The sequence below is a fragment of the Neodiprion virginianus genome, chromosome 6, assembly GCF_021901495.1.
Source record: "Neodiprion virginianus isolate iyNeoVirg1 chromosome 6, iyNeoVirg1.1, whole genome shotgun sequence".
Taxonomy (NCBI): Eukaryota; Metazoa; Arthropoda; class Insecta; order Hymenoptera; family Diprionidae; genus Neodiprion; species Neodiprion virginianus.
In genome coordinates this window covers 6,168,599-6,195,874 of record NC_060882.1, presented here as the reverse complement: position 1 = coordinate 6,195,874, position 27,276 = coordinate 6,168,599, and the positions used below count along the sequence as shown (strand labels likewise).

Genomic DNA, 27,276 nt, shown 5'->3' with positions numbered 1-27,276 from the left:
TACATGTAACGTGATTAATTGATATTTATTCTTAAGTATCTGCGTAAGCCACTGTTCGACAATTTGACGAAATTTTTTAATCATGCAAACGAGGATTCATTCGTAAATATCAAATAAAAAGAAATGCACAGATATCGAAAAAAGTATTCATTAATTGCCTTTGCCATTGAGCACAATAACAGAGTGCAAATTATGATATTACAAGCTTATAAATAAGGATCCAATCGATGTTTAGAGAATTCCCAAACTCTTTTCAACCATCGCGTGAGGCTGACACATTTGTTCCCTAAATTCAGCGTTGTTGAAGATGTCTTCGAATCTGTGAATTGTAAAATTAATGTCGTCACTTGTTTGACGCAAGATAAAATTCCATTCAGATCCAAAGCTGCGTTGTTTTTGGTCCGTGATCCACAGTCATCAGAGCTCTTACCCAATTTCTTCGTCTCTACCAAGAATAACATCCCGCATGAGGCCAGAAGATGGAAGAAACGGTAGTCTCCCAACTTTGTCAGCGGCTTTGAGTTCCATGGCTAGACGCATTGGCGCGTGAAGTCCTTGCGTGTTTCTCAGCATAACCATATCCATGCGCAATTTATTCTGCACGTACTGGAGATCAGAATAAAAAGATGTGAAAACTGTAAATGCCTTAGTATAAAGAAGCAATAGTCAGTCTGACTACGACTTACGTTTTGCTCGGAGGCTTGCAGAGGATGTGAAAATCCAAGATTTGCTCTTGTTGAAGATAGCCTGTGCAATTAAATTTCATTCAACTATTCTCCTTCTCTTTGAGAAAGTTGTTATACGGCGAAAAGCGAATACGGATGAAAATCAACCAATGGAACAATGACAAATATCTTTATACTTGATTGTGACTTACCCTGAAACAAGTGCATTTGGAACACCATGCGTGTCGTCGGGGATGCTGATTATATCTGCAGCCGAGGGCTTGGGTTTCACGGATGGTAGACCAAAACTCTGAGCGGAAAAGTGTGAGCAGAAATTTGTTGATTTGCTGTTGAAGGATAATTTCGCCTAACCTAATTCGCGACTATGGACGTTTTAAATGACAGAAAAATGCGAATCGTGAAATGAAACAGGCGGCTAGATTTCTTATCAACGATATATTCACATAGGATCACAGCGTATTAAACAAAGCTTCAGTACTTATTCATCGATGTAGAAAAGATACACTTGTCATCAGTACGAGGATAAACATAACCTTAATAAAAATATTGCAAATGTCACGTTCGAGAAATTCGACGAACTGGCCGAATAATCACGTGGAGAAAAATATTAAAGTATCGCAAATATATAATAAAATGAAGGAGTTAGTCTTACCATATTGAATTACTTTTCAAACGGCTTCTGGGGTTGCTTATTCAATAATATTTCGTTCGCTCGTGACTTGACGAAGAGCCGCGGTGAAATATAACACGCTATACACGAGCACTGATCGCGAAATGAGCGGTAATGGTGTGAAGTTAGCTGAGTTGAGGCGTGAAAACGCCCTCTGGCAACAAACTTTTGAAACTCACTTGCCGAGATTCGTGGTGGTAAGTCAAAACCATTGTCAACAACTAACCTTTATTTACATCACGAACTTAGCTGACAATGCAAATTACATTTGCCATATAATGAATTGCTACTATTCGAGATTTATATTTCTGACTATAAATACGATTTTCGTGTGGCGTTCGCAAAATTGACGCGCTAAAGGCGCGATTGATTCGCGTGAATTAATCGCAGCTCTGGACAAAAAATTCACATACAAATGCACTGCACATTAAATGACCAGAAAATAACTTTAGAATTTCTTTTACCTTCTATAGGTCGTTCCATTCATTAGACGCAGCTTTCGTACCTGCATCTTTCCAGGCCTAACGTTGAAGAGGCATACGAGTTTCACTGGAAGAAAAATAGAACAGAACATTTATTCACGCATTTTAATTTTAATAACTGCAGACACGCAGGACATAGAATACTCATCACATAAGCGTGAGAACTGAATATGTGCTGCATATTTTTTCAAATCTAATGATCGGTTCATTTTTCATATTATGTTCGAAAATTGATTGATCGAATTACATAATTCAGATCACCATTAACAGATGTCAAAAGTTCTAAATCGATTCAAAACTTACTATATTTTTCACACCAAGAGATTATCCTGAAAGTTCGCAGTTGCTCACCGCCGACTCGGCACTACTCAAATTCTTCGTTTGTTTCTCGCAGGCTGGCCATCCCATCTTTAATTTCAAACTGTGAAAGGCCGTAAAATGATTGCATCGACGACGACGACGATTATGTTTTGACAGGAAATGCCTCGTAAATAAAACGGAAACATAATCGTCGACATTTTTGTTTTGACAGGGAATGCCCCGTAAATAAAATGACAATGTAATCGTAGTCGTCATCGATGCAATCATTTTACGGCTTTTCACAGTTTAAAGTTAAAGATAGGATGGCCAGCCTGCGATAAACAAACTGAAAACTTGAGTGGTGCGAACAGAGAGTTCGTGACCAACTGTGAACTTTCAAGATAATCTCTTGGTATACCTGATACATGAGTATACCAATAACATTCGGCAATTTGTAAATGGTCGCCTCTTGCGTTTTTGCATAACAATTATTTCGTAATGATAGAATGCGCAGTATAAATATAGAACTAGAACGTTGCAGGAAAATGCGATAAGATGAGGAATGAAGAATCGTATACTGACAATGAGTATCGACTTGCAGCGAGAAGTTCGGAGGAATCCAATTTTAGATAAAACTGTCACTCGCGGTGCCGTGGTTTGTCTATGCACGGTTCACTGCCCGAGTGCCGTACTCACTAGTAAGAAGTGGGCTAGCAATTGGCAGAGAGTTATTTAGTACAAGGCTTCACCGCACCGAGCGTACTTTATGTTCGGTTCTCTTAAATATTATTATTCATTAGATTCAAATAACAGACAGGGAGGGAGAGTCCTCTCAGAGAAATACTCACAAAGCAATCCTAAAACAAACTGGGATTTTCTATCACAGCTTCGTCGTTTTTCAGCCATATATCAAAGATACCCTGATTTACAGGCCGGTAGATAGAACAAGGCGTTCTTGAGAAGCTTGAACACAACGAACTATTAAACGGCATCTTACATTCCAATCTTCCGTCAACCCTGTAGCAGTACCAAAAAAACCCAAGGATCAACGGATACAGATGCTGGCACGTCATTCTTACGACGCCATTTTGTGTTTTCAGAGAGGACCGCGCATCAAGTGCGCTCGGTGCGGCAGAGTCGTGTACTAAATAACTCGGTGCCAATATCTGGCCAAACTCTATCTTACGGAGTTTCGTCTCTGCAGACGACGCGAGACGCTTACCGAATTGCCGTCGGCCATGGCGTCAGGCGTTTCACTTTGAAACAACGCGAGAGACTCGGCGTCGAGATTATAAAAGTACCTTGCATTAAATTTATTGACTGACTGGGTCAAATACTTTCAACCGGTAATGTAAGTTCTGTCCAGAATGACATCGAATTAATAATAGAGCGCTTTGTTTGAAACGTCAAGAGAGACTTACATTCGGAGGACAACATTCTTAACTGACCTCAGAACGTCAATCATGTTGTAATTTCCCATGCAAGTTATTGTTTATTGTTTACTCTGCATATTATTTGCATTCCGGCAATAATGGGTAGTCGTAAGCGTGACATTATAAGTTCCAAAGCTGTTCCCAATTACTTGCAAAGTTGTACGATATGTTCACTGTGAATTAGACTTTTCGGAGGAATGGTTTTCAAACTTTTCCACTTCGTGAATACCAAAAAATAATATTATAAATGGACAAGGACAAATTAGGAGCACGTCAATAATCTGGCTTGTGGTTTATTTGTAAATTGCAGAGGCGATTTGCCGTGAGCATCAACCAATTAACTCTCCCCGCACTGAAATATCTGTAGTAACAGTAAAATCCAAGAACATGCAGTATTTATACACACCTATATTACCGCCAGAGAAAATGAAAAAGTTTGTTGAAGGTTGAAACATCGTTGAACATTTCGTTGCATAATTCATAAAAAGAATGCGTTGCTATGGAAAACTCGAGGAAAGATTTATTGATCAAACCAATATGGCGCAGTGAGTTTTCCTTCGAAGTGATTCTAACGTTGACGTGTCGAGTTAGTGCGGATATCAATGAATTGCTCAGGCGCGTAGAAAGTGTAAAAATTTTACGTTAAAATGAGCCGAGCCAGATCAAATTCTCTTAGAGACATATTCGTAAAACCTACGGTTACGAAAAAAAAGAAATCGGAGAAAAGAAAGCCAATAGTACGTATGTATACTAACCACGTAGAGTTCAAAATGGAATTTCCGGGAAAATTGTTTGTAATACTTCGCTATTTACACAGCCGAAGAAACTGCAAGGTCGCTATCGTTTCCGTGCTGTAACACGGTTGGTTCTAGAGTATATGGAATGGATACAGGAAGTGCCTGTATTCGAAGAGTTTGTAGGCGACGACATAACAAAGAACGTGAAGATGGCACAGCGCAAGCGAGTACCTGAAAGAAAAAAGCTCACAATCAAAGTCAGTTCCATAATATTGGTCGATGTTTATTTATGACTTTATGGATGACCACGATGGTGTCATATCGTTTGCAGGACCGTTCGGTACTCCTTACCAACATACCTGGCAGATCGAAGGAAAATCGAGCCTACTTAGCAGTGCTTATGAGGAATCTTCAACCCTATAAAAAGTATCCAGAGTCTATGTGGGATCAAATTGCTGGCGTGACCGGTTACCAGTATTTTGGTTCAGAACGAGTTCTTGTTCGGCAAGGACACATGCCGCAAATGCTTTACTACATTGTTAGGGGAGAAGTCAAGGTGTCCAAAATTGCCGAAGATAGTGTTACCGGTTCGCATTTATATGTCACACAGTTTTTAAAAACAAATTTCTCGATTTGCCGTTTGAATCTTAAAAACATCTCTCAAAGGATCAAACGTTGCTTTGATACTTGTTTCTGATCGTTATAATTCCCAATATTCATATTTCTATCGAATAATGTTATTACCATCATTGTCGTTGTTGTTATTGTTATTTAAAACAGGAGACAGAATCGAAAGGGTTATGGAAACACTCGGCCCGGGAGACATGTTCGGTGAAGTTGCGATACTTCATGCTATTCCTCGATCTGCTACTGTAGTAACAAAAAGTACTTGAGAAGTAGTAGAGTTATAAAATCATTCGCCACGGCTTATAAAACGAATAATGACATACAATGATTAACTAAATTCGTTTAACGTTTATCGCAGCCTCCGTCGATTTGCTGACCATAACTCGTGAAGACTTTAATGTAGTTTTGAGACCATGGCTAACAAAGCAGTGGGAAATTTTCAAGGATGCTATAGTTAACTTCAATTACTTCAAAGGATGGGATGAAGAAACTATGAGAGAATGCTGTATTTTGAGTAAAATTAGGGATTATCGACCTGACGAAGTAAATAAGCTTAACTGTAGAATACTAAGCACACGATTATAGTTGTACTGCAGAAACTGAATGGTTTTCACTACCAAATGATGTGAAATTAATGACTTTTCAGGTATTGCTGGGAGATGCAAAAGGTATGGTCAATTACGTGCATTTCATATTACACGGAAAGTGTAGAGTAATTGAGCACATGGTTATTCACGAGCAGCTTGTTGTCAATAAAGTCAAATACAAGCTTTACGACCCACAAGACTTTAAGAATTCAGAATCTTCGCATGAAGCTGAACCGACATTCCAAGACCAAGTTAACGAGGTCGAAACGACCGAACGAATCTCCAACTCTACGTTACAGGTCCGCTGCCTACCTACATTTATCTTCCTAAGAAGCAAGAATTTGATTCGGAGGACACATATCATGATTATTGAAAAATTTGCAAACATTTCGAATCAAGTTTCTCGTTAAAATTAAAAAGTTATAACGCATAATGTCACAGCAGGCTAAACTTTCCAATAGCAAAGTTCTCCAGTCCGTACCATCTGAGATCGATTACACGCAGTTAATGCTATCCAGGCGACCGATGAATGTGGATATGGAGAGAACAAGCATTTTTACGCTGACTCTACAGGACGTGGTAAGCTACTACTACAAATGATTTCTTCTATAGTACCATATGTTTTTCAAACGAGTCTGTAAAACGAATGACAAATCATTCTGTAAAAAATAAATTAGGTAAATGAGTGGCACGAAATAACGGACGTGACTGAGATGCTAATGAAAGAACCATCTGCCACTTCACAAAAGATTTACCCCAAGAATGTTCGCACCGTTTTCATGCAGATTTGTTTATTTTATCGCGGTGCCTGCTTCGGTTTAGGTGAGTTGCTACAATTTTTTGTTGAGTCATCTAGCCGCTCATAGACAGTACGAGTCGTTGTCAAATCTCATGTCGGCACTGCAGACAATAAAATAACAGGTATAAGTGAATATTTGTGCAGGAGAAAAGATGTGCAACCGTCGGATAGTGTCGATATCACCGACTCGCTGTTTACTCGTTCCACGTTATTGGTTGCTAGAACACAACCGTGCTAATATCTGGGAGCAAGTCAGATTGTTCATGGATTCGAAGTATCCGACAACTGAGCAGCTGTTTAAAAAATTTGTCAAGAATCGCAGGTACTTGCGTACAGTTTTACAAATTTAGTTATTATATTATTAATTATGTAGCTTATTAAATACTTTGTTGTTTCGTTAAACAGATGGATGACATACAAGAAGGGATTGTTACACCATATCATTGAGAACGGACGGAAGATACCAAATTCAACGACTATTCATGACGTACCTTACTCGATCAGAATTACCGATGAAATAGAAACGATTGAGAAGATTGAATGAAATTTTTTGAACGAAAATACTTGATGATGCATAGGAAGTCGAAATGTTTATGTAATATAATATTCCAAAACGTATATAATCTGTATACAATCTTGAATATTCCATCCTTCAACTATTCGGTTTTTGGTTTTTCTTTGAGTATTCACAAACGTCCAAAGCTAATAATAGAAAGTATTGATCTAGCAATGCAATAATTATCTTATCAACTACGTGTTATATTTATACATATACGTTGGGTAAAACAAGTTAAAGCATAAAGTAAGGAGATTTCCTGTGTTGAGCATACCTGAGACAGGGCTAGCAGGTTACAGCTAGAAATATTGTGTTCAAGTTAAGACAAGATGGAAGTAAAAGCGAATGAAAACTCTATTAACGAAAATTAATAGTCGGGAATGATTCAAGCAATCTGCTCGACACTGCTCATCGTTATTCGTTTTGGACACAATGACGTAATTTTAATTTCTGCAACTATTTGCTTTATCCTAGGCAGCATTAACATTCAATTGATGTACTGATTACGGTTGCCACGCAAGGGCGGTGACAACTTTTTTATCATGTTTTTCGAAACATTTAGAATCTCGTTGGAAATATCCTCATTTACGAAAGACTGATTTTGTAAAACATTCTGGAGATTGGAATATCTTCCACGGAGATTCGTGATCGGCGGTTTGAGAGGGGTTTCATTTTCGACTTGAGGTGTTGGCTCAATACAAATTTCCGAATCAGAATTGTTCGGAGCGTCTTCTTTCAGCAAAGGAAACTTAAAATGGGATTCATGAAGTTCTGGACGAGCGACGTACGTGATATCATGGCCACTTGTGTTGACTGGAGTCATGGGCTGGTAAGCTGAGTGTGGTGGCCCTTCCAATGCTGGATTAGGTGAAATGTGATGGTTATGATTTGGAGCAGACATCACGGTCAAATAATCGCTTCCGCCATTTCGCGAAGTTTCGATATTCATGTTCTCGAAGGGAGAATTCAGATTGGCATAATGCTAAAACATGAAACCATGATGAGAAAATTATCACGGCATTCCTACATCCGATTTATTTTGGCGTCACACAACAATGATTTATTCATTCGTTGAATGCGTATAAAACCAATTGTTGATTATTCTTCACAACTTGTACGCTTACACGAATTTACACAAAAAACTTACGATTCTAATGTTTTCTTCCAACAGAGTTCCAATCGTTTCAGCTAGCTCAGAAAACGAGGGACGCAAATTAGGAGTTTCTTTCCAACAATTTGATATAATATCATATCTGAAAACACGCCAGAGATTAAGGGCATGATCGAATACGCTGCACTTGGATCATTAACAAATATCTGTGATAGAATGCACTTACATTTCTTCCGTTGCATATTTCGGTTTTTCCATGCGATAGCCATCGATTATTTGATCATATTGTTCTTTGGCTTCCATACCAGGATACGGAGTACGAGACAAGGTGAAAAACTCCCACAAGACTATACCAAAGGACCAAACATCCGACTGAGTTGAAAAGATTCGGTCTCTGATCGACTCGATGGCCATCCACTTCACCGGCAAGGGGCAATCTTCTTTTTTCGTATAATTTTTGTCGTTGTACATGTTTCTAGCCAATCCGAAATCACAAATTTTTACGACGTTATCGTCTGCAAGGAGTATGTTCCTTGCTGCTAAATCGCCATGTAGAACCTGTGACGTACAACGCGTAAGATATGAGAAATCAGACAGATAATACATTTGAGAAAAATTGGAAGCAACACCTGGTGGAAAAATGACACATATCTCTTGATTAGTTATCACGGTTAGCAATTATTTTTACACTCGGAAAAATCAAACGAAGCGAAGACGAAGACGGCTCCTGCACGATCAAGTTACTTTTGTTTCACGAAGTCGACTTACGTTTCTACTGCTGAGATATTCCATGCCCCGCGATACCTGCCAAGCCCAGCAGAGCAAGTCTCGTGTACAAACGGGATTTAAATTATGATCTACGTAGTCGCCTCGGTAATTAGACCGCCATCCAGGTTGAACTGAATTGTTACTCAAAACGGCAGGGTCAGGAGACATGTTCACGTCATCGAATTGTGTGCTTTGGCGGTAATCAACCATCTGAGTGCCACTATGGCCATTAGATGACTGTGTACTAATGCTGCGTGACAGTTCCGTGTCGTGAAACCTGTGCCACCAAATAGAAATGACAACGTATTAAAGTCACCGTAAAGGATGTCGGTTTAATCACGAATAAGACACGATGCATCGTGCATTAGAAAAAATTGTAAGTGAATGCTTTTATGACTTGACGAATCTACCGCTGACAGCGAATAAATGAGAAAAACAAAATTCGTATTTTGCCAATCATGAAATCCGAAGGGAGAAGATTGTCATTTCAATTATTCGATGGCAAAGTGATTGACGAAAATTCACAAAGTTATAAGGAAGCAACTGCTCCGATTTCTCATGGTGTATGATAGCAGATCAGTGACTCAGGCGTAGGCGTGCATAGAGTTGTAAATGCATTGTAACAAAGCGTACCTATTCTGGCTGGCGATGATTTTGCTACTGGCCAACAACTCCATACCGATATTCGGATCGATTTTTTTTGTCAAGGGATCGATTTGGTCGATGAAAGTTGCTCGATGACGTTGCAGATATTGGTGTAAATTCCCGAAGCGGCAGTATTCCACGATGACGTACAATTCACCTTTGGAAATTCGGTGCACGATAAGAAAGGATGCGAATTTTTCGCAGATTTTGGTTACGACTGCGACGTGAGCTTTGCTCGTCAAAGTTGAAAGCAATATTTGTGAAGCTTACGCTTGGTGCGGATAGTTTTGGTGCAGGCACCGAGAAGATTGACGACGTTCAAATGTCGGCCGAGGTGGATCATGATCTTGAGCTCGCCCGAGAGAGCTTTCATGTAACTCGGATCCGTCGATCGTCGGACCATTTTCACGGCAACAATCGTCGTTTCACCCGCGACGCGAATCCCTCGCGCCTCAGCCTTCATCACGACGCCGAACGCTCCGCTTCCCAGTTGTTTGCCTGTCGGACGAAAGTTCGCATCTAAGCCACACGAATGCCATGCCTTACCTACGAGGATGCTGCAAGCCCCGTTTAACCAAAGCACGTAATTTCATTCGGGGTTTCGCAGCTTCCTCGTTCGATCGATCGACACTGCGTACCAAGTTTTAGATCTTCTCGCGGAAATTCCCATTTCTTGTCGTAGGGTAACAACTCCGCTTGTTCATCCACGGTCAGGTCGGGATTCAAACACTCCAGTGCTCCCTCTTCGAAATGCGTCAATACTGAGTCGAACAATTCCTTTTTCAGGCGCTGAAATACGTTGGTAATTTACATCACACGTTGATACACGGAAATCTCGAATCCTTACTTACTTTTTCACGGTTCACTTTTGCTCCCATACAAATAATGACTACGATGATGATGATAATGAGGCCACAGATCGAGCTGATCCAGATGACATCTTTGTGGGCACTTGGTTCTGCCGCTGGTTGCCCTCCTGAAATTTCAACCTTCGTCAATTTGACGCCGAAAATCAACGTAGCCGAAGCGATGCGCATTTTCTGTGACTTGGGACGATCCCACCTTCGATTTTAATCGTCCTCCATGCTTTCGCGATTTCATCACGATTTTCCGCTTGGCATTAATATTTCCGACCGCGTCTGCGGCGGAAATGCTTCAAGTTCGCACGCAAGAAAAGTTGTCGAAAACTTTCGAAGGAAACGCTCAACGAAATCTACTTACCAGCAACGAGGATTGTCATGGTTGATTCGGCACAATCGATTTCATTGCAGCTTCTGCATGTCAGACCACCTGTTGCGTTGATCGATGTTTTCAAAAATGAGAGGAAGCCAGTTGGGGGATTTTGTAACGACCCTTTTCCTGTTGGCTGAAGGGAGAAAGTCTCGGGTTATTATCGACAGCGGCTTCTGTGAATTTTAACTTACATCGCTGCTGGAACGAGAGGATCATCGGTCGAGTACTGGAATCAGACGGTTCTATCAAGTGGTACTTACCGGAAAAATTGTCTCGACAGATTTATTGTCCGATCGAGGACCGGCGAATTCCGAGTAACGCCACGTTACGTTTGGCAACGGGTACCCGGATATCCGGCAACGGAATTCCCGAGTTTCGTTTCGTTTATACGAAGGATTCGGAGCCGACTCGATCTTGGCAGTTGGTGGCGCTGCGAAATGAATCCGTTCGCGTCAACGTCATTTAATCAGGAAAATCGACGATAAATATGAATTCGGTCGACTCACCTCGAACCTTCAATTCAAGTTCGTGTTCGTTCGATTCGTTCCCATAGTTGATGCGAATTGTATAACTGCCAAAATCAGCAATTCCCACATTACGTATTTGGAACGTGTGTTTTGTTCCGGATACATCGTGCGAGTACCGGGTTGAATTGGAAATTTCTGTTTTTTCCGTATCGAGCCTGTGTTCCAAACCAAATGTGAAGTTGGAATCAAGTGAAATTGAAAAATTGACTGTCAGATTTTCTGATGCTGCTCCAACTTAAGAAGTTTTCAGACTTTGAATACTAAAAAAATCTACAAAATGGTTTATGGGAAAAGAAATTTGAGCCTCGGTATGGAATTCAAGTGCTGTATTACGCTTTGAACTGGTTTGCTGATGCCTGTTAAACACAGAAATTTTTCTAGACTGGACTTTTTGAAGGGACTTCTTAAGGTATGCCTCGGCAAAAGCGTAACCCGACGCCCCCCTCCCTCCCCCTCATTTCTTCCCGACTTTATTCGACCATTGGCATCTATAAATGCATTTCACTTGAAATGATTTTAATATAAAAACATAAAACTGCTCAAGAAATTTTTTCCTGGCGTCCCAAGACGGCGACACTCGTTTTTTTATACTTTGATCCGATCGGGAGAATTAAGAATGGCGAATAAAGCTTACCATGTAATATTTCCTTCAGGATACGTGTCAATGTCAACTTCCCAAAGCGCTGTTTCTGTTGCATTTACGGTTTGGGTCGAGGACAAAATGTCAGTCACATTGATGTACTCTTCATTAGGGTCTAGAACAAATCACATTATGGTAAACATCAATAACTAATCAACGTAGTATTAGGTATGTACTGTAACGTAGCGATTTAGATCCGCCCGTCACAAGGGCACACGACTGAACAAAATCTCTGAAAAACGCGTCCCTGGCGGGGTACTCCAACCGAACTCGATACAAAATAGGCAATAACTAATTCTTCGTTTGTAAATTCTGTATTCCGTCCTCCGGCGCAAGCCAACAAGATACACGGACGACGACGACCCCGACCACCGAGGGATCAGCGGCTACCGATGACTTCGTCTGCGGACGGTCCGATAAGACTAAACTGGAGCAGCTGAATAATCGTACGAGTTGGTGTCAACGATGAAATCACGAGCAGCGCACTACGCAGCATCTCCCGCTAATCTTCGAAAACTTATGACCAAGACGTAAGATATTCACCACAGGGAAATGACCCAATTAAGGTCGGGGTCAAAGGACCAATCAGAGGGAAGAAAGATCACCTGTCGAATGACGACGGCGGTGAAATGGACGAACCGAACTCCGAGGGTAACAGAAATTAGCGTTACAGTACATTACATTCCGTGATTACATGGTAAATTGATGTACCAAAGAAGAAAAAATTGCAGCTCGGAACTGATTCATCGAGAAAAAAAGCACAGAACTTTCAGATGTCGAATTGTTGGTCCGATTGGAGAAGGTTCAGTGATTATCTTACCATAAAATTTAACGTTGACTGATTTGGAAGCGGAATCAAGGCTATCTCCTGCGACAGTGCAAGTATATTCCCCGCTATCAGTTTCCCGCACATCTACTATCGTCAACACAGCTTCCTTTCTAATAGTATTCTCGCGCCGCAATCTCTCCGCCTGGAATTAAGCTTTTTAGTCGACCTGGGGATTGAGCCGTGATATTTGACGTTGGACGACCGACGTTACGTTGTAAGAGCAGCGAAACATAAGTTTCCGATACGAGCGTGCAAGCTCATCGTGTATTTCCGTTCGACAAAGTTTGAAAGGGTGTTGCCGTTTTTAAAGTCGTACCAATCGCTGATCAATCTGGTTCTTGGTTCTGCCAAGCTTCGATTACTCGTTATTTCTCACGTAAACGCTCGTAGCGAGATGTAACTTTTTTTTAATAAGCTATTAGTTTTCTATTGCTCAGTGCCGTTGGCAATGGAACTTACTGGTATCGCACCCGGGGCTTCCCACGTCAGGTAATACGTATCCTCGTCCGGGTCATGAGTTTCATCAGTGATGTAACACCTTAGAGTTTGATTCCGCCCACGTACCAAATGTCGGAGTTTATCCTCGTCGATTAATGGAGGTTTCATTATAATGTCAGCTATAAAGAAAAATAATGCTAGCTGCAAACTGTGTTACTACGTGTTATTGCCACCGGCCACAGCAACAAGTGAAGAAGTAGTGGAAAAAAAATTTCACTACAAAATTGAAACATATTCAACACACATTCGATAATTTAACAAAATAAAACAAAAATTATGTATTCTGTATATTGGGTGTTCGGAGTATCGCAGAAAAGAAAATCTAGAAACGTGAATTTTTTTTTGGTACTTGACGTCACGTAAGATCACTCGTATTAATTTCAGAAGCTTTGCTTCTGCCGCTTGCGGTTGTTACACACACGTTTTTTATTTACTTTCGTATAATACAGCTGAAAAGCTTACAAGCTTTCGTACGAATACTTACTTATTGTCACTGTGTATGTTATTTCGTCACCAACGCGTCCTTCGAACGGTGGCGATATACAGCTGTAGTCGGTGGAAGAAGATTTAGTCACTTTATCTTTGATGAATCCAATTCTCGGGTCGTATCGAAAACCGGCAACTGCCGGGTCAACCACCTGTGCGATTGATAAATGTTCGTCCGTTATTTCTTGCAGAGCAAGTCGTGAGTTGTAAAATACAGTTTGAGGTGAAGTGCGTTTGCCGTAAGCAATCTGCGATACGCGGTCAGGGAAAAGCAAATTTTGTTTCCCGTCGAATCTTTTTTTGTCAGCAAAACTCCATCGTATTACTTTTTCAGTATACGCCGCCTCTACTTTGGCTGGTCCAGCGAAAAATCTGAACTTGAAGGATTCGCGAGCATCAATTGAGTCTATTTTGACTCGCTTCGTAACGCGAGACTCAGACTGAAATTTCTGTGAAACGTGTACTTACTACATACGCCTGCTCAAGCGTTGGAATCTGCATATTGGGTAACGTTTGCCGACACGGTATGACCACGGAACTCCAAATTGGTTTGATTATCGTTACACCGTCGATCTGATCGTCAACAGCAAATGGTTTCGACGCTGTGAGGAACACAAGTATCGTTATTATCGTACGACTGACCTGGATCTAAGGACCCGAAGCTCAGAGGTCGGCGTACCGTCCGTGAAGCAAGAAGGATCTCCGTGATATGGAAATTCTTCTTCTTCGTTTATTTCATGTCTTTATGATCCGATGTTTACAAGTGCCGTTGGAACTGAGCAGATACACGTGAAAATCTACAAATTTTATTCCAACTAGCAGCCGTAGTCCACCGACCGTGCGAAAAACCCGTCGAGCTTTCGAACCTTTCTCCACCTTCGCTTGAAGATCGGATGGATTTTCTATCGGGACTCTATTTCAGCGCCCCGAATGACTAGATATCGTATCGAGAGCCGCGAAGCGCATAATTTACTTTCTATGAATCATGTCTATTGAATCATGTAATCTATCAAGAAATATGCGTATCTCGACACTCGAGGTAAGACCCAAAGAAATTTGTCAAAATAGCCGCCAAAAATAATATCCGTTTCTCACAATTCACGTATACATAGATCCAGCTGATGGTTTCGTTAGGATGTTCGACGATTTGCTCGTCGTTCCGAATCTCGGTTCCGTCTTCGGCGCAAGCGTACCATCCGGCATCGGTTCGACTTACGTTAGGTACGGTGAACGTGGAGGTATGCACGCCGGACGATTCGCTGGGTTTAGTCCTTGACGGTGAACACTGCGAAGGCGTAGCGATGAGTACTTAATCATTAGTAAAATCTACGCGAGCATACCGTGAATATACAAGAGGCAGCAAGCGTCGTTCTAAGAACATTGTCTACGTACATTTCGACCGGAAACATTCATGACTGAAAAATGGATGGGACGGAAACCTCTGCATGATATGTTCAAGTCGGTTCCTTCTTGGATGACGATATAAGGCTCTGCAGGGTAGATTTTCGGTTTCGAATATGCTACACCTGTAAGAATAAATGCAAATAATGAACCCGTGAAAATGTAGGTCAATGTGAAATTCAAGTAATTTTTAATGAAAATCGTCGTTATTTCTTTGAACAACGGAAATCTTTTTCGCAGCGTAATAATAATGAAAGAAAAAAGCATACACAACAAACGGATGCCCGGTCATCAACCGATGTAAATAACGATTTTCAGAAACGGACGAACCAGTTTGGTTTCTTTCAAGATAAACCGGCAAGTCGCAATTACATTACAGCGGATGTTCGGCTTAAGTTTCTCTTCAATTCCGCAAATTCTAACCGCGAGGAACGAACATGTGGTACAAACGGGAAGTTACGCGCTTTATGACTCTGCGTATGGTCGAGAGCAACAATTACGTCAACCGTAGCGTTACATATATTTTGCATAACATCTTGTGTGAAAACTACCTTTTAGGAACATGCTACATAAATTTTCCAAGCATCATTCGCATCTAGAATTTAGTCAACATCATCTGACGGTTGAAAAGACTTGAAATTGATAACCAATTTATGCGAGCAACGATCTTGCAGATATTCACTTGTAGAAAGTTAAGAACGTTGTCACTGTGTCCATCGACCGCAATTATTATCGACTTATTCCAAAATAAGTAATCTCGCCTTGAAATGACGATAGAAAATAACAAACATTTTGCTAGTTTGGATTTAAATTATTTTCCGTATTCGTCACGCGTGAGTAAAAAACAATTTTTCGTTAACTGCTATGAACGTTATGTTTGTTCAGAAAATATGCATATTGCTTATTTTTTCTTTGGTTTGTATAGTTTTAATATCACCAGTCTCAAAACGTGCCCATGAACAACACGTTAGCAGATAAAAGTAATAAATGAATAAATAAACGATACGGCATCGTACCAATAATGAATTTTATAAACTTGAGTTGCTATTTACTACAAATACATGTACCGATGAGTTTCTCTTAGATTTCGGAAATTACGAAAGGTGAAAACGTGCAGTCAATTCGACGTCGCGACGAAAATGAGTCTGTTCGTTTTCCGCGTGAACCGCGTCTTGGACAATCGTGCGCGCAGTAGCGAAGTAAAATACTATGGAATATAACTTGCGGTGTAGTTTTTGAAATTACCTTCATTAAAAAGTCCAACGATGACCAAAATAATAACGCAAGTAAGCTCGGTGCGATCCATTTCGTGACGCTGAATATTTCTCACTCTCTCGTAACATAGGAATTAATTTTACGTTGATACAAAATTTTGGATTGTTCAAACGAATTTAAATTTGGAAAACCGACTTCAACTTAAGCTGAGCTCTTCGGTCTGAAGCGACGACTATCGTATTTCAACCGAGACTGTTTATACTGTATAGCAATACTCGGTACAACAAATCATCGATATCCCCGCCACCAGTGCCTTCAATATCAATTACAGCTTCTTTTCCTTATTAGATGGCCTAAAAGGTTTGTAATCATGAACTTCGACCGCAGAATGACTAGGAGAATGTGCACTCTAATATTATCGTTGGAGCATAACCATTGCCGCTAAAATCGACGATAAAATTTAAGATATACTCACCGAATCGCTATGCCCTGGATGATATTTATTTTTGTTGCGTGGTAGAAGTCACTTCTCATTGCCAGTATCTGACTAGCTAGAAGAAAGTGTGATCGAAGGCGTAATAACTCCGCAAAGAATTTTCTTATTTAATTTATTTCATCGGTAATCAGCGGCGATTACTCATTTTCCAAACCGCAGTTTCCGATTAATGAAGTCTTGCGCTCAGCCAAAGAAACTTTATGTTCGAGTGAAGTTGATACAATCTTGTTGATAAAATTGATGGACTCGTTTATGTCTGACTTTTACTTTTCTACTGCTTCATACAGTAAAATTGAAGCATATATGTAATGTGACAAAGTATAATATCGTGTTTAATGTTGCCGGTCAATTACATTGAGCAATAATCGTAGAATCGATCCATCGATTCGATGCTGAACAATAAGAAAAGCAATCGAGAATAAAATTTTACCCACAAGTTTCAACCTTAGCAGGTTGCCCTGAAGCTCGGTGGCTTCATCTTGCGTGCTCACACTTCCAGTGATTTTATATTAGGCTTTTGACTCTTCTACAATTTGCCTATTCTGTATTGCAACTTTCTACATTTCAATATTCTGTGAAGCATGTTTTGCGTTTGTAAATATTCGATATCGTGATTTTTCCCCCACCGTTCTATTAATCAACGATATTTTACCTCTAAATTAAATTAAATTATTAAATTATAATTGTAAATATACAACTTATATCGGAAGAATTAAATATCAAATTATTCGATACATAGACGGGATAAACGAAAGGGATTACATGAACGGGTTATAGGAGATATTGTGTCGTTGGATGGTTTGTGTACAGGAAAATATAAAAAGATAAATTATACTCTCGCGTTCCGATATTTCCTTATTAACTACGCAGAGACCCACTAACGACGTACTGTGAGCTATTTAAATAAATAATTAAACCTTGTGAGCGTGATGAAAGTGATACAGGCAACGTCGATCTTAGAATAAATTAAAACCCTTGTCTGGACTACGAAAAACAATCTGTACTAAACTGTTGTGAACAAATATGGATATCTGGATAATTCTGTGACAATTTCGTGCTGCTAATGAATGATATGATTAATGTGGCGAAATAAGATGACATTCAAGAAATTAATCTAAATTCTGACAACGATGTCTGCCAGAGGAAACTGAAGTAGCTTCGAGAGACAGAAGGATCGATCGAGTACATTTCGGATGTGCAACTGATGATTGAACTCGTAATATTCAACGATAAGATACGTAGAAAGGTCAAAATCCGATCTGTGACGCGTAGATAATTTGTGTACTCGTCGATACGTAGTTAATTGAGTTTTCTCTCAAACTAATCCTCAGTTGGCATGAGAATTCACGGTTATAATTGCTATTCAAAATTTATAATTTTTAAATCAGTCCGAGACACGATGACAGTAGAGAAACAAAACGATTGCAACTCAAGAGTGAAGTATGAAAAAATCTAATCAAATTTGTCATACCGGTATGCTGTTTTGACGATTCTTGCGTATAATAACGTAATTTGAATTATTACGGCTATCCGATGTGTCTTTCGCAGGATCAACCTTCGATTGTGGCATATCGATATAGTCGTTATCACCTTTCCCGATTAACCGTGGTGATAAATTTTTCATAATATTCATTTGACAATTTGCTTTGTTCGCAAGTTTGTCCGAACTATTGTTTAGGAGAACGGATCGATTTTGTGAAACATTCGTGGCATTGCAATATCTATGATCCTCTTCAAGTTGACTCTTTTCTGCACCCTGATCGTCCTTAGCAATCGAATGCTTGAGTGGAACGTCAAGAGCAAGCGCTGGCGTTGGTTCGATACGTATTTGTAAATCGGAATTGTCCGGAGCATTTGTGTTCGGTGGAGGAAACTCGAAGTGGGACGAATCGAGTTCCGGACATGGGCTGGAAATGAAAGTATCACGGAATGTCTTGCCTGGGCTCATGTAAAGATATTCCGTAGCTGGTGAGCCATCCGAAGTTGAAACATGTGGAATGTGATCGATGCCATTTGGAGCAGACATCATGGTCAGATAATCAATTCCGCCGTCTCGGGAAGTTTCAATATTGAAATCAGCGTCCACGGTATTCAGTCGGAAATAATGCTGAAACATATCGACATATGACTACGAAACTTTCACGACATTTTTATGCACCATTCATTCCGGGGTCGAACGTTTATGAATTATTCGTTCGGCGAATGAATGTTGAAGTAATTATTAAATGAACACAAAAACTCACCGTTTTAACATCGTCATTCAACAAACTTCCAAACTTTTCAACCAGATCAGAAAACGTGGGACGCAAAGTCGGCTTTGCGTTCCAACACTTCAACATTAAATCGTATCTGAAAATATATGAGAGAGATTATTCACACGATTGAAGACGTTTTACATAAATCATTAACAAATAGCCTGGATAAAATACACTCACATTTCTTCGGTTGCGTATTCTGGCTTCTCCATGCGATATCCCTCGATTAATTTATCATATTGATCTTTGAATTCCAAACCCGGATACGGAGTATATGCCAGTGTGAAAAACTCCCACAAGACTATCCCGAAGGACCAAACATCCGACTGGGTTGAAAAGATTCGGTCTCTGATCGACTCGATGGCCATCCACTTCACCGGCAAGGGGCAATCTCCTTTTTTCGTATAATTTTTGTCGTTGTACAAGTTTCTAGCCAATCCGAAATCACAAATTTTTACGACGTTATCGTCTGCAAGGAGTATGTTCCTTGCTGCTAAATCGCCATGTAGAACCTGTGACGTACAACGCGTAAGATATGAGAAATCAGACAGATAATACATTTCAGAAAAATTGGAAGCAACACCTGGTGAGAAAAATGACATATATCTCTTGATTAGTTATCACGGTTAGCAATTATTTTTACACTCGGAAAAATCAAACGAAGCGAAGACGAAGACGGCTCCTGCACGATCAAGTTACTTTTGTTTCACAAAGTCGACTTACGTTTCTACTGCTGAGATATTCCATGCCCCGCGATACCTGCCAAGCCCAGCAGAGCAAGTCTCGTGTACAAACGGGATTTAAATTATGATCTATGTAGTCGCCTCGGTAATTAGACCGCCATCCAGGCTGAACTGACGATGAATTGTAACCCGAATCTGCACCGTCAGGAGACATGTTTACTTCACTGGAATCTCCGTCATGAGAATGACGTCTTATTCTTAGTTCAAAATCACCATTGTCATGAGACGTCCTTGTGCTGCTGCTGCAGGAAAAGGATAACGAAGCATAATCTACCCTGTGGAATCAACGAAAATTATACGGCATTGAGCCACACGTCACATGTATGAGAAAAAAAATTGAAACTCACCTCGCAGCAAGCGAGATGCTACTAAAAATGGGTGAAATTCTTATGAATTTTGAGATGTGCTCTGATGTTTTACAATCAACAATAACTTCACTTTGTGGAAGCATGTTAATTGCAGAACTATACATGCGTAACCTACCTATCCTGGCTTGTGATGCTTAGGCTTCTGGCCAACAACTCCATACCGATATTCGGATTGATTTTTTTTGTCAAGGGATCGATTTGGTCGATGAAGGTTGCTCGATGACGTTGCAGATATTGGTGTAAATTACCGAAGCGGCAGTATTCCACGATGACGTACAATTCACCTTTGGAAATTCGGTGCACGATAAGAAAGGATGCGAATTTTTCGTAGATTTTGGTTGCGAATGCGACGTGAGCCTTGCTCGTCAAAGTTGAAAGCAATATTTGTGAAGCTTACGCTTGGTGAGGATAGTTTTGGTGCAGGCACCGAGAAGATTGACGACGTTCAAATGTCGGCCGAGGTGGATCATGATCTTGAGCTCGCCCGAGAGAGCTTTCATGTAACTCGGATCCGTCGATCGTCGGACCATTTTCACGGCAACAATCGTCGTTTCACCCGCGACGCGAATCCCTCGCGCCTCAGCCTTCATCACGACGCCGAACGCTCCGCTTCCCAGTTGTTTGCCTGTCGGACGAAAGTTCGCATCTAAGCCACACGAATGCCATGCCTTACCTACGAGGATGCTGCAAGCCCCGTTTAACCAAAGCACGTAATTTCATTCGGGGTTTCGCAGCTTCCTCGTTCGATCGATCGACACTGCGTACCAAGTTTTAGATCTTCTCGCGGAAATTCCCATTTCTTGTCGTAGGGTAACAACTCCGCTTGTTCATCCACGGTCAGGTCGGGATTCAAACACTCCAGTGCTCCCTCTTCGAAATGCGTCAATACTGAGTCGAACAATTCCTTTTTCAGGCGCTGAAATACGTTGGTAATTTAAATCACACGTGGATACACCGAAATCTCGAATCCTTACTTACTCTTTCACGGTTCACTTTGGCTCCCATACAAATAATGACTACGATGATGATGATAATGAGGCCACAGATCGAGCTGATCCAGATGACATCTTTGTGGGCACTTGGTTCTGCCGCTGGTTGCCCTCCTGAAATTTCAACCTTCGTCAATTTGACGCCGAAAATCAACGTAGCCGAAGCGATGCGCATTTTCTGTGACTTGGGACGATCCCACCTTCGATTTTAATCGTCCTCCATGCTTTCGCGATTTCATCACGATTTTCCGCTTGGCATTAATATTTCCGACCGCGTCTGCGGCGGAAGTGCTTCAAGTTCGCACGCAAGAAAAGTTGTCGAAAACTTTCGAAGGAAACGCTCAACGAAATCTGCTTACCAGCAACGAGGATTGTCATGGTTGATTCGGCACAATCGATTTCATTGCAGCTTCTGCATGTCAGAACACCTGTTGCGTTGATCGATGTTTTCAAAAATGAGAGGAAGCCAGTTGGGGGATTTTGTAACGATCCTTTTCCTGTTGGCTGAAGGGAGAAAGTTTCGGGTTATTATCGACAGCGGCTTCTGTGAATTTTAACTTACATCGCTGCTGGAACGAGAGGATCATCGGTCGAGTACTGGAATCAGACGGTTCTATCAAGTGGTACTTACCGGAAAAATTGTCTCGACAGATTTGTTGTCCGATCGAGGACCGGCGGATTCCGAGTAACGCCACGTTACGTTTGGCAACGGGTACCCGGATATCCGGCAACGGAATTCCTGAGTTTCGTTTCGTTTATACGAACGATTCGGAGCCGACTCGATCTTGGCAGTTGGTGGCGCTGCGAAATGAATCCGTTCGCGTCAACGTCGTTGAATCAGGAAAATCGACGATAAATATGAATTCGGTCGACTCACCTCGAACCTTCAATTCAAGTTCGTGTTCGTTCGATTCGTTCCCATAGTTGATGCGAATTGTATAACTGCCAAAATCAGCAATTCCCACATTACGTATTTGGAACGTGTGTTTTGTTCCGGATACATCGTGCGAGTACCGGGTTGAATTGGAAATTTCTGTTTTTTCCGTATCGAGCCTGTGTTCCAAAACAAATGTGAAGTTGGAATCAAGTGAAATTGAAAAATTGACTGTCAGATTTTCTGATGCTGCTCCAACTTAGGAAGTTTCCAGACTTTGAATACTAAAAAAATCTACAAATTGGTTCATGGGAAAAGAAATTTGAACTTCAGTGTGGAATTACGCATTGAACTGATTTTCTGAGCAGGTCTCGAATATTTGCTGATGCCCGATAGACATGGAAATTGTTTTAAAACTGTACTTCCCTCCACTTTGATCCGATTGGAAAAATTAAGCGTTGCAAATAAAGCTTACCATGTAATATTTCCTTCAGGATACGTGTCAATGTCAACTTCCCAAAGCGCTGTTTCTGTTGCATTTATAGTTTGGGTCAAGGGCGAAATGTCAGTCACATTGATGTACTCTTCATTAGGGTCTAGAATAAATCACAGTATGCTATACATCGATAACTTTTCAATGTAATATTATGCATTATATGCTACGATCATCAATTTGTGTACCAGATAACAGAAAAGCGCAGCTAGAAAATAATTTCTCAAGAAAAAACACGAACACTTAAGATTAAAAAGTACTAGTTCAAGTGGAGAGAGTTCAGCGATTATCATCTTACCATAAAATTGAATGCGCACTGATTTCAGGGCGATATGGCCAAAAGCTCCTCCGGTCACAGTGCAAGTATATTCCCCGCTATCAGTTTCCCGCACATCTACTATCGTCAACACAGCTTCCTTTCCAGTAGTATTCTCGCGCCGCAATCTCTCCGCCTGGAATTAAGCTTTTTAGTCGACCTGGGGATTGAGTCGTGATATTTGACGTTGGACGATCGACGTTACGTTGTAAGAGCAGCGAAGCATAAGTTTCCGATACGCGCGTGCAAGCTCATCGTGTATTTCCGTTCGACAAAGTTTGAAAGGGTGTTGCCGTTTTTAAAGTCGTACCAATCGCTGATCAATCTGGTTCTTGGTTCTGCCAAGCTTCGATTACTCGTTATTTCTCACGTAAACGCTCGTAGCGAGATGTAACTTTTTTTTAATAAGCTATTAGTTATCTATTGCTCAGTGCCGTTGGCAATGGAACTTACTGGTATCGCACCCGGGGCTTTCCACGTCAGGTAATACGTATCCTCGTACGGGTCATGAGTTTCATCAGTGATGTAACACCTTAGAGTTTGATTCCGCCCACGTACCAAGTGTCGGAGTTTATCCTCGTCGATGAATGGAGGTTTCATTTCATTTTCTGTAACGAAAAGTGACGTCACCAAAAAAGTGTGAAACTACGCGCTATCGCTATAGATCATAGCATTGCTTATTCGCGCAAAGTTAAGAAATAGTGGGAAAAAAATTTCGGGGCAGTTAAAACTGCAACAAGATAGCATATAACTGTAGCATGTACTCATCTCACGCGATATACTGGCACGGATGATTTTCCGTACGAAAAATATGAATAAAAAATTAATTAGATCTGATTAAATAGAAAAGCGAATCTGAAAATCCCCAAAAAGCTGTCACCTGAGTGAATAGTTCATATACGTAATATCGAGTCACTCTCGTTGAATTTTACAATTACAAAAATTACATCGTTCGAATTATCCTGGGTTAGCGTAGAAAAATATCACCAGAAATCACCTCTAACTACCAGAGTGTATGATATCTCCACTTTTTTATCATTATTTTTCTCGTGTTGTGGCAGTTCACATATGTAATTTCCATCATCCTCCAAACCCACTTTATCTTTAATGAATCCAATTTTCGAGTCGAATCGAAAACCGCCTCCTGTCGCATTTTTCTGTAAATAAAAAATATTCGTCTATTACTTCCAGCGTAATTTTTGGGTTATCATTAACCTTTAACCGGCACCTTGGGATTGTTTGTGCCGTAAGGATTCTTAATCGTGATTTTCGTAACTTCAAAATACGAAATTGCGACTCAATTTTTCACTACCTTAAGATTGAAAATTATTGTTACGGCCTTTTTTATCTTATAAAAGACACTCGAGTGAATAGCCAAAAGAAAAATTCATGTCAAAATATTAAATTGCTTCGTTACAGCCAGCAATTTTCGGTTGCAGTCTTCAACGATTCCGAGGTGCCAGATCAAGGTTGTTAACGTTCTTTCTTATACTGATAACGTATCATCGCCCACTGTCTTGACTTTTGCTGGTACCGCGTTGGCCTGAACTTGAAATTCGCAAGATCATCAGTTAACTGGACTCTATATTCATCCAGTTTGAAAGATAAGCCCGTGTTTCGAATCTGTCTGAAATGTGTACCTACCAAATACTTGTCCAGGAACGTTGGCGTGACGTCCGGCGACGTTGGCCGACACGGTATAACCGCCGAACTCTCAGGCGGTCTTATTATGTCCGCATTTGAAACATTAGAAGCAAATGGTTTTGACGCTGAAAGGAAGATGAATATCACTGTCACCGTGAATCTATTGCATATAATATAGAATATACCGAAGAATTTCGGTCATGCGGTGGTGAAAGTCCACCACGCGGTAAAAGTGAAACAAGAAGTATATCGGAAAAATGAAGATTTTTAGAAGATCTGCGGACCATACTTCTCGGGCTCGGTTAATTACAATTAGCCGTTATCTTTCCTTGCAATATTTCGACTCCCACTATTCTTACGATCAATTGATTACAATTCGGAAACCTTGTTTAAAATACCGTTGCTACGAATCAGCAGAAACGATGTTTGCCGTGATTGTTTTTTTGCAATACATCTGGTTGCAAGTTTTTCTTACACTTTACGTAAACGTAGATCCAGCTGATATTTTCGGTGGGATGTTCGATAGTTTGCTCATCGTTCTGAAACTCGATTCCTTTCTCGGCGCAAGCGTACCATCCAGTGTCGGTTCCGCTTGCGTTACGAATATACAGCGTACAATTTTTGTTAGTAGTATCGCAATCTGCTTTCGGAGACTGAAAGTAACAATCATCCAACAAAATTATGAGAGCCGTTTACTTGAATTGCATAAACATGAAACTGAGCGTAGGTTGGAAAACGATACTTGCATTTTTATTTTGAACTTTCATGACTTGAAATTGAATTGGCCCTTCACCCAGACATGATATTTTCAACTCATCTCCTTCCTTGATAACAAGCTTGCTGTCAGCCGTTTCAGGATACAACACTGGTTTCAATGCCGCAAACCCTGTACGAACATGCATTTGTATGAATAATGAGTCTGTTGATTTCCTGGCTACGATGGATGTACACCGAAGTGAGGGGCGGAAAAACTGTATTCGCAGCTACGAATTCTCCTGTAGCCTTTAACTCCAACGATATGAAATAACATTTCAGCTTTTATTGCTAGAATTATATTGGTCAAAATTGTACAAGCGTTGAAGTATCTCGTTGAAGTTCGCAATGTTAAATTCATAGAATTCATGTCATTTCTTTATTTCTACCTCGAAGAAAAATTGATTGGAGTGTTTTTGGTCCGAATTGAGTTTGAGATAAGTGGACTTCGATATTTGGAGATATATGCGACAATGGCGAAATCGACCAAGGTACTCCCTTAACATTTATCGTTCGGAAAGAGTGTGACGTTATTTTCATACGAAAATAGTCAGTCACCACATCCAGCGGATGTTTTGGGTGAAGGCACTTGTCTGGTAAAGGAAAATTAAATTGCAAGGCATTTAAGAGAACAGTAAGAGATTTCATACATGGCGCGTGCGTCTTTTCTACGTAATAAAAACAACTTTCACAATACCTAATACAGGTTTCACGTGAAAAACCGACCATTTAATGTTAATAGAAAATGTTTGTTTTCAAAATATTCTATAATGCCTTCAAGCGTTTTGCGCATTGAGAATATACTTGACAATATTTGATGAACTGAGTCATTCTTTTTCCTGCAAAATATTTTAGGACTAGCTCTTATCGCTTGTGGAAACTTTAAAAGGAAAGCGTTGTCGTCTTCGACCGCACGGTAACTTATTCCGGATGAAGTTCGCGTCAAAGCTAATTGCAAAATTAACTTTGGACGTTTCCACACTATCCATAAAAAATTTTTAGCCTTGTGATAAACCTGCACTGATTTTCGAATACATCCATAGAGCGCAGTGAGTTCTTGGGAACAATAAAATTTAGAATTCTACCCTCGACGATAAAAGCTTGATTTCCGAAAAATTGTCATGCACAAATCTAACGAATGTTTATCACAGTTTTATTCAGTATTTCCGACCTCTTAAAATAAGCTCAAAATTCTTACGTGTATGTGGTAAAAGAATTTTGAGAAAGAAACGTAGACTTTTCCCTTTCATCCAAATAAAACAATGCATCGTGACTGCCTATTATTCTGTATGATAATACTGTGAGATTTAAACACATCCAAACGTGCTGAAACTAGTAAAGAAAAAGCCACATTTTCGGGGCAATAGCCATGTGAAGAAATTGTGCAGTTACCTTGTCAATCCCACACTGCGCTAAAAAGATAAGCGTACTCGCTATATTTGATTGGAATTTTTTAACTTACCTTCATGCAGTCCAGATATAACGAAGACGGCGACGCAGGCAGACGTAATGCACTTCATTTCGTTCGGCCAAGTGTTTACCTCTTTTCAAATTTTAAAACTTCTCCAGGTGAAAAGAATTCACTTTAAATTGGGAAAAGCTGAACGACCGACAGCAATGACTGTTTGACGACATCAGAAACCGATTGACGGTGCTGTAATTGACGGAAAATAAATTTACCAAATCCCCTCCCTCATGTACCTCTTATCAAGTTTTCATAATTTTCGCTTAACCGTCGCAAATATTCGACGAACGTTTAATACCGCAAATCACAGTATTCTTTTTTTTTCCGCATGGTGCTACGTTGAAGAATATCGCGAAGAAAAGTTATAATGTCCTAGCAAATAATGTAACGAGTATTTGTTTACAGCGTGACAAGGAACTCGCGCTCTTTTACCATGTGGTAAATCGAGTTCCGCCCATGACTGACGCTACTCGGACAAAAGAGTGTACGATATGATTTTTTATGTTGAATACACGACGAACTCAATACTGCGAACAAAGACCAATAATAACTTGGAAAATCTTCTTCACTCTCAACGTCACATCGTATCATTATCCCCGCGACGAATTCTCCCCCGATCCCGATTGCTACTCTGTCCTGTCTCGTGAAAC

The 27,276-nt window shown here is 40.4% G+C and overlaps 5 protein-coding genes across 5 annotated transcripts; 1 reads left to right on the top strand and 4 right to left on the bottom strand.

Moving 5' to 3' along the window:
- Positions 1 to 132: 132 nt before the first annotated feature.
- On the bottom strand, positions 133 to 1,496 carry LOC124307883 (proteasome maturation protein). The gene is made up of 5 exons (XM_046770042.1): positions 1,339 to 1,496; positions 878 to 975; positions 687 to 747; positions 431 to 606; positions 133 to 319 (listed from the first exon to the last, which is right to left on the bottom strand). Exons 1-5 carry the CDS (start codon positions 1,339 to 1,341, stop codon positions 232 to 234), a joined length of 426 nt encoding a protein of 141 aa, XP_046625998.1. The 5' UTR covers positions 1,342 to 1,496; the 3' UTR covers positions 133 to 231.
- Positions 1,497 to 3,418: 1,922 nt separating this feature from the next.
- On the top strand, positions 3,419 to 6,939 carry LOC124307880 (cyclic nucleotide-binding domain-containing protein 2-like). Its single transcript, XM_046770034.1, has 11 exons — positions 3,419 to 3,489; positions 3,882 to 4,308; positions 4,389 to 4,565; positions 4,640 to 4,895; positions 5,089 to 5,193; positions 5,294 to 5,478; positions 5,582 to 5,821; positions 5,964 to 6,101; positions 6,200 to 6,344; positions 6,466 to 6,643; positions 6,727 to 6,939. The coding sequence occupies exons 2-11, from the start codon at positions 4,219 to 4,221 to the stop codon at positions 6,863 to 6,865; spliced, it is 1,653 nt and encodes a 550-aa protein (XP_046625990.1). The 5' UTR covers positions 3,419 to 3,489; positions 3,882 to 4,218; the 3' UTR covers positions 6,866 to 6,939.
- A 358-nt stretch (positions 6,940 to 7,297) lies between these two features.
- LOC124307267 (vascular endothelial growth factor receptor 2-like) lies at positions 7,298 to 10,208 on the bottom strand (the record flags this gene model as incomplete). The annotated part of the gene is made up of 7 exons (XM_046768785.1): positions 7,298 to 7,859; positions 8,025 to 8,130; positions 8,215 to 8,546; positions 8,757 to 9,033; positions 9,390 to 9,558; positions 9,672 to 9,899; positions 10,040 to 10,208. Coding segments are annotated over 7 exons (1,776 nt in total), but the record flags the coding sequence as incomplete, so codon positions are not given.
- LOC124307266 (platelet-derived growth factor receptor alpha-like) lies at positions 10,198 to 16,454 on the bottom strand. Its single transcript, XM_046768784.1, has 12 exons — positions 16,261 to 16,454; positions 15,007 to 15,140; positions 14,710 to 14,899; positions 14,083 to 14,216; positions 13,613 to 13,766; positions 13,090 to 13,247; positions 12,622 to 12,772; positions 11,796 to 11,916; positions 11,141 to 11,316; positions 10,895 to 11,064; positions 10,623 to 10,767; positions 10,198 to 10,377 (listed from the first exon to the last, which is right to left on the bottom strand). Exons 1-12 carry the CDS (start codon positions 16,319 to 16,321, stop codon positions 10,214 to 10,216), a joined length of 1,758 nt encoding a protein of 585 aa, XP_046624740.1. The 5' UTR covers positions 16,322 to 16,454; the 3' UTR covers positions 10,198 to 10,213.
- Positions 16,455 to 16,805: 351 nt separating this feature from the next.
- Positions 16,806 to 26,681, bottom strand: LOC124307265 (platelet-derived growth factor receptor alpha-like). Its single transcript, XM_046768783.1, has 19 exons — positions 26,624 to 26,681; positions 25,151 to 25,294; positions 24,884 to 25,063; positions 24,409 to 24,533; positions 23,762 to 23,921; positions 23,218 to 23,372; positions 22,747 to 22,900; positions 22,431 to 22,551; positions 21,959 to 22,134; positions 21,713 to 21,882; positions 21,441 to 21,585; positions 21,071 to 21,195; positions 20,858 to 21,008; positions 20,490 to 20,717; positions 20,208 to 20,376; positions 19,705 to 19,999; positions 19,162 to 19,493; positions 18,970 to 19,075; positions 16,806 to 18,833 (listed from the first exon to the last, which is right to left on the bottom strand). The coding sequence occupies exons 1-19, from the start codon at positions 26,679 to 26,681 to the stop codon at positions 18,192 to 18,194; spliced, it is 3,636 nt and encodes a 1,211-aa protein (XP_046624739.1). The 3' UTR covers positions 16,806 to 18,191.
- Positions 26,682 to 27,276: the final 595 nt, after the last annotated feature.